General features: G+C 52.7%; 1 protein-coding gene across 1 annotated transcript in view; it reads right to left on the bottom strand.

Annotated features, from left to right (window-relative positions):
* Positions 1–1,498: 1,498 nt before the first annotated feature.
* QARS1 (glutaminyl-tRNA synthetase 1) overlaps positions 1,499–6,206 on the bottom strand; it is a 10,511-nt gene continuing 5,803 nt past the window's right edge. The window contains exons 11-24 of the mRNA XM_017529522.2: positions 6,149–6,206; positions 5,955–6,033; positions 5,765–5,873; positions 5,536–5,666; positions 5,336–5,428; positions 5,085–5,222; positions 4,916–5,003; positions 4,683–4,826; positions 4,435–4,539; positions 4,152–4,244; positions 3,905–4,032; positions 3,745–3,811; positions 3,545–3,670; positions 1,499–1,648 (exon numbers count right to left, since the gene is read on the bottom strand). Of these exons, the coding sequence (XP_017385011.1) occupies positions 1,598–1,648; positions 3,545–3,670; positions 3,745–3,811; positions 3,905–4,032; positions 4,152–4,244; positions 4,435–4,539; positions 4,683–4,826; positions 4,916–5,003; positions 5,085–5,222; positions 5,336–5,428; positions 5,536–5,666; positions 5,765–5,873; positions 5,955–6,033; positions 6,149–6,206 (1,410 nt within the window). The 3' untranslated portion in view covers positions 1,499–1,597. The remainder of the gene's footprint in view (positions 1,649–3,544; positions 3,671–3,744; positions 3,812–3,904; positions 4,033–4,151; positions 4,245–4,434; positions 4,540–4,682; positions 4,827–4,915; positions 5,004–5,084; positions 5,223–5,335; positions 5,429–5,535; positions 5,667–5,764; positions 5,874–5,954; positions 6,034–6,148) is intronic.

The following is a 6,206-nucleotide window of genomic DNA, read 5'->3' as shown; positions in this document are numbered from 1 at the left end:
CCCTGCAAACTTCTCTCCTGGGCTCGGCGTCCCCAGCCGTGCCCCGCATGGGAAGCCTCTAGAGCTCTTACCTCCTGAAGGACCCACCCCCTGGGACCCCCGCCAACTGCTGCCATCTGAGTTCAGCCTTCCGCAGTCGGGGCCACCTTAAAGCGGGCCCCTTGGTAGCCTGGTGTTTGTATACAGGGAAAATGTGGAAGACGTTAAAGCTGCAGGCACACGCAGGCCTCAGCAGCAGCCCACACAGCCCCCAGAGGGCTTCCAGCCTGCTGTAGACTCCTTTTGCCTCCAGGTTTTTGCCCTTGTTCCTCTTATCCTGGCAAGCTCCCCATAGTCTTTTGTGATTCCCTTCAGAAGTCACTTCGTGAGAGTAGTCTTTTCTAAGGCCCAGGCTGGGTCAGGAACCTCTTCCAGCCTTGCACAGGGCCCAGGGAGAGCTCTCCCATGCAGTGCTTGGTCACCCCTTTCCCCTCCAGTGAATTTCGAAGTCTATCACAGCCATGTATGCCACATCTCACTGTGCCTGGCACGTAGTAGGCACTAAAAAATTATATGCTGAATGGGCCGGGCACAGTGGCTGACGCCCCTAATTCCAACGCTTTGGGAGCCAAGGCAGGTGGAACACCTCCAGTCAGGAGTTTGAGACCAGCCTGGCCAACGTGGTGAAACCCCGTCTCTGCTAAAAATACAACATTAGCCGAGTGTGGTTGTGCATGCCTGTGATCACAGGTACTTGGGAGGCTGAGGCAGGAGAATCGCTTGAACCTGGGAGGTGGAGATTGCAGTGAGGCGAGATCGCGCCATTGCACTCCATCCTGGGCAACAAGGGCGAAACTCCGTCTCAAAAAAAAAAAAATTATATGCTGATTAGGTGCAGTGGCTCACGCCTGTAATCCTAGCACTTTGGGAGGCTGAGGTGGGCGGATTACCTGAGATCAGGAGTTCGAGAGCAGCCTGACCGACATAGTGAAACCCCGTCTCTACAAAAAATACAAAAATTATCCAGGTGTGGTGGCGTGCGCCTGTAATCCCAGCTACTTGGGAGGCTGAGGCACGAGAATCACTTGAAGCAGGGAGGCAGAGTTTGCAGTGAGCCAAGATGGAGCCACTGCACTCCAGCCTGGGCTGCAGAGTGGAACTCCATCTCAAAAAAAAAAAAAAAAAATTATATGCTGAATGATCAGGCTGGGAGCCAGACCTCTCTACTTCACACCAGCAGAAACAAACCTTTTAGATCCCTTTGGCACAGGGGTCCTAACCAGGGCCCTCCATTCTCTCAGACCAGGTACAGTGGGTATGAATCCCACGCGGGCCCCTGCCTTTAAGCACTGAAAAGTGCACCACTGCTTTCAAAGCTGTCAGTACCACTCTTTTCTGGGAAAGCCCATTCTCACAGACAAAATGTGCAAAAGGCACATTACTCCCCACCCACACCACCACTACCAGCATGTCTCCAGGGCCCTCAGATGGTGGAAGGGCAGACAGATAACACACAGACTCCAGCATAATTTAGCTGTTCTTTATTAACATGGAATTTGGGGTGGTGAGGGTAGCCCCAACCTCCAGGAGGACGAGGTAGGTTCACAGTGTTGCTAGCTCACACCTTTCCCGGGTCTTCCTTCAGTGTCACAGTTCGGTTAAAAACAAGCTGGAAAGCAGAGCGAAAAGAATGACCACCTCTCCAGAACAAGGCCAGGGAGTCCTGGGCAGGTTTCACCACAGACACCTCCCCCTAACTTCCTTCTTAAGCCAAACAACCTGGGGACTAAGGATCAGGAGACCCAGGTCCTCTGTAACTTTGTGACTTGGGCAAGGGACTGGATGGAGCTCTAGGCTATAGTTTTTTTTGTTTTGTTTTTAAAGACTGGGTTTCACCATGTTGGTCAGGCTGGTCTTGAACTCCCAACCTCTGCTGATCCGCCCGCCTTGGCCTCCAAAGTGCTTGGATTATGGAGGTGAGCCACCACGCCTGGCCAGGCTATAGTTTTATATGGATAACAACTGCTATGTTTGCCTCCTACTTTGAGGAGTGAGAAAGGCAGGGTGGGCTGCGCACAGTGGCTCATGCCTGTAATCCCAGCACTTTGGGAGGTTGAGGCAGGCGGATCACCTGAGGTCAGAAGTTCAAGACCAGGCTGGCCAACTTGGCAAAACTACTAAAAATATAAAAATTAGCCAGGCGTGGTGGCATGTGGCTATAATCCCAGCTACTCGGAAAGCAGGAGAATGGCTTGAGCCTGGGAGGCAGAGGTTGTAGTGGGCCAAGATGGTGCCACTGTACTCCAGCCCGGGAAACAGGGCAAGACTCCATCTCAAAAAATAAAAATAACAGTAGGGTGGCTGGGCACAGTCAGTGGCTCATGCCTATAATCCCAGCACTCTGGGAAGCTGAAGCAGGAGGATTGCTTGAAGCCGGTAGTTCAAGACCAGCCTGTGCAACATAGTGAGACCTTGCCTCTACAAAAAATTTTCAAATTAGCCAGGCATGGTGGTGTGCACCTGTAGTCTCAGCTACTGAGCTGGGAGGATAGCTTGAGCCCAGCAGTTTGAGGCCGCAGTGAGCTATGATTGCACCACTGCACACCAGCCCGGGCAAGAGTTAAGACCCTGTCTTTAAAATAAATAGAAAGGTTATTAGCTGCCTTAATGAAAGATATTAAAATAATAATTATTATATATATATANGCCAAGCAGATAGCAGCACCATGCTCATACAGCCTGCAGAACCATGAGCCAATTCAACTGCTTTATTTATTTATTTACTTTTTTTTTTTTTTAAAAGACGGGTTTCACCATGTTGGTCAGGCTGGTCTTGAACTCCCGACCTCAGGTGATCTGCCCGTCTTGACCTCCAAAGTGCTTGGATTACAGGTGTGAGCCACCACACCCGGCCTATTTTTTTTTTCTTTTCTTTTTTTGTAGAGCTAGGGTTTTCACTATGTAGGCCAGGGTGGTCTCAAACTCCTGACCTCAGGTGATCTGCCTGCCTCAGTCTCCCAAATTGCTGGGATTACAGGTGTGAGCCACCACACCCAGCCCCAAAAAATAATAATTAAAAAAAAAAAAAGCCAGGTCTGGGCATGAGCCACGCCTGTAATCCCAGCACTTTGGGAGGCCAAGGTGGGCAGATCACAAGATCAGGAGATTGAGACCATCCTGGCTAACATGGTGAAATCCGATCTCTACTAAAAATACAAAAAAATTAGCCAGGCGTGGTGGCATGCGCCTGTAGTCCCAGTTACTCGGGAGGCTGAGGCCTGAGAATCGCTTGAACCCGTGAGGCAGAAGTTACAGTGAGCCGAGATCGCACCACTGCACTCCAGGCTGGGCAACAGAGCAAAAAATAAAAAATAAAAGCAGCCTTCATACAAAATTTTGTGCATGAACTTATCCTTAGTGCCCAGTTTCCTCATTAGTAGAATATGGACACTGACCTCCTTAGATGGTGAGGATTTACTAAGGGAATGTAGGCACAGCACGTGGTACAGCAAATGGCAGCCACTGTCACTGCTGCAGTTAAGGGCAGGTGGGTAAAGTCAAGCACCTTTCCCTGATGGCTGTCTGGATCCACAGAGAAGTACCCAAGACGCTCAAACTGGAACTTGTTGAAGGGTTTTGCCAGGGCCACAGAGCAGTCCACTAATGCTGCCTCCACCACGCGTAGTGATGCCTGCAAGCAGGGAACTCAGGCAACCATCCAACCAGGGAGGCCTACCTCCCTCATCCCAAACCCCATGAACCTACTGGGTTCAGGTCACTTAAGAATCCACCAGGCACCTCAGTAGGATCTTCAGGGTTCTTGTGCTGGAATCTGCAGCCAGAGTGAAGGTCATACCCCCAGCTAGGCAGCCACAGCAGGCAATGAGCATCTTGTACCTGCCCCACCCCAGCTCTATTCACTCACAGTCGCTCATAGAGGCGAACCTCGCACGTCAAAGGCTGTGACACCCAGTGAATAAAGGCCTTTGGCTTCTCTCCAGCATCTGCCCTTCTGCAGGTCACCTCCAGACTTTCTACACAACCACTGGGGCCCTAGAAGCGGGGGTAGGGGAGCAGCAATTAGACCCGGGAACCACGACCAGGATTGCAGGCTGCACTCATATCCTGGCCCCAGCAGGCACTGCAGTAGGAAGGCTGCAGTTGGCTCTCACCTTGACAACACGCTGCAGCTCAATGACGTAGCCTGTATGCCTCAGGCCCACAGGCTGGCCCCAAGCCAGGCGCTTAAAGCCTGGCTCTGGCTCCTAGAGATAGGAAGTAGGGTAGACACAAGAGACTGCAAGGATCAAACAAGTGGGGAGGCTTCCCCACTGCCATGTCTGGCAAGGATTGGTTCATCAGAAGCAGGAAGTAGATGGACTGACAGAGATGAGGATGAAAGATTCCCAGGACCAGACTCAGCAGCAAACAGGATCCTCTACTCCCACCATTTACCTCCTTGAAGTCAGTCCTCTCAATGAACACAATGGGTGCGAAAGGAACCTGATGGAAGCCTTTGGTCTCATCAGCTGGGAAGTTGGGCACCTGGATGTCCAAGGACTAAAGCAGGAGACAGGTATGAGTCATACTCAGCACAAGTACCCCCCATGCCCAGGGCCAGGTGTACCCCTACACACACGCGCGCGCGCGCTCACACACACACACACACACACACGGAGACACTCATGTTGAGGCAGGCCCACCTTGGCAGCAGGAAAGTTGGTGATGATGACCCGTAGTGACTCCAGCACAGCCATAGCTCGTGGGGCTGTGTCATTCAGCACATCACGCACACAAGCTTCCAGAAGATGTGGCTCCATTGTGGTCTGTGCCACTGTCACTCCCACCTGGCAGGAAGGTTCAGCATCAGTCACAGCTACAATCACAAACTGCCACACTCAGCCCCCATCTGTCCACCCAACCTGCTGGACTATACCCGGGCACAGAAGTTGTTAATGCCCTCAGGTGGGAAACCCCGCCGTCGCAGGGCCGTGAGTGTAAAGAGCCGTGGGTCATCCCAGTCCCTGTGGATAAGAAGGTGGTGGTGAGAAGGCCTTTGGGAGTACATGTCATTAACCTTTAATAAGCCAAACAGCCACACCTACCGCACAGCACCAGTTGCTACAAGCTGAAGGATCTTCCTCTTAGAGACAACAGCGTAGTGTAGGTTGAGGCGGCCATACTCCCACTGAACAGGGCAGTAGACGTCCAGTGCATTGCAAAGCCAGAAGTAGGAAGAGCGTCTGGGGTGCGAGAGTAGGGTTAGGACTGGCCAGCTCTGGAACTAGGCAGAGACCACAGGAAGGGCTGCTGGAATTCCATTGGCCCTACCACCCCATGGACCCAGCTCCCTCACCGGGCCTGGAATTCCTTGGTGCAGAGTGAGTGAGTGATGTGCTCGATGGAGTCACAGAGGCAGTGTGTGTAGTCGTAGGTGGGATAGATGCACCTGTGGGGCATAGGCAGTAGGCCCTACCATCCAGCCCTACTCTGCCCTATCCCATGGCCCATTGCCCTGCTCCACAGCCCCACCACCCCACCCCATGCCATACCCACCATTTGTCCCCTGTGCGGTGGTGTGGTGTATACTTGACTCGATAGGCTACAGGGTCCATCTTGCCATCCTCCATCACCAGCTTCATCCGTAGTGTGGCCTCACCCTCTGAAAACTTGCCCTTGCGCATTGCCTGAGGAGAACAAGGACTCAGCCTGTCTCTAAGCATGGGGGTATCTCATCCTAAGCACCTTGGCCCACCCAAACCCAAATGCTCCTCTAGGACCCCACCTCAAAGAGCAGCAGTGACTCCTCCATGGGACGGTCTCTCCAGGGTGAGGGCAGAGGATTATGGCCTTTGAGCTCCTCCCCTCGCTGGTGACACACATAAGCCAGACCCCTGTGGGGAAGGGGTGTGAGTACCCAGCATGGCTATGACCTAGTCAGCCTGCCTGGCTCTATGTCATGGCCCTGGCCTTACCTGCGGATGAGCTCCACAGCCCAGGCATATAGCTGGTCAAAATAGTCAGAGGCATATGTCACTCTGTAAGGTGTGTAACCTGGGGCAGAATGAGACAAAGTATGAGCACCCAGCCAGAAACACCCAGTGGCAGGCCATGGCCCAAGGAGAGGCCCACTAACTACCAGCCCTTCTAGGCTTTGCCCAGTCCATACCCAGCCAGGCCACCATGTCACAAATGGCAGTGAAGAACTTTGCTTCCTCCTTCTCAGG

Source organism: Cebus imitator, unplaced genomic scaffold (genome assembly GCF_001604975.1).
Source record: "Cebus imitator isolate Cc_AM_T3 unplaced genomic scaffold, Cebus_imitator-1.0 Scaffold0, whole genome shotgun sequence".
Lineage (NCBI taxonomy): Eukaryota > Metazoa > Chordata > Mammalia > Primates > Cebidae > Cebus > Cebus imitator.
This window is presented reverse-complemented; position numbering and strand designations above follow the sequence as displayed.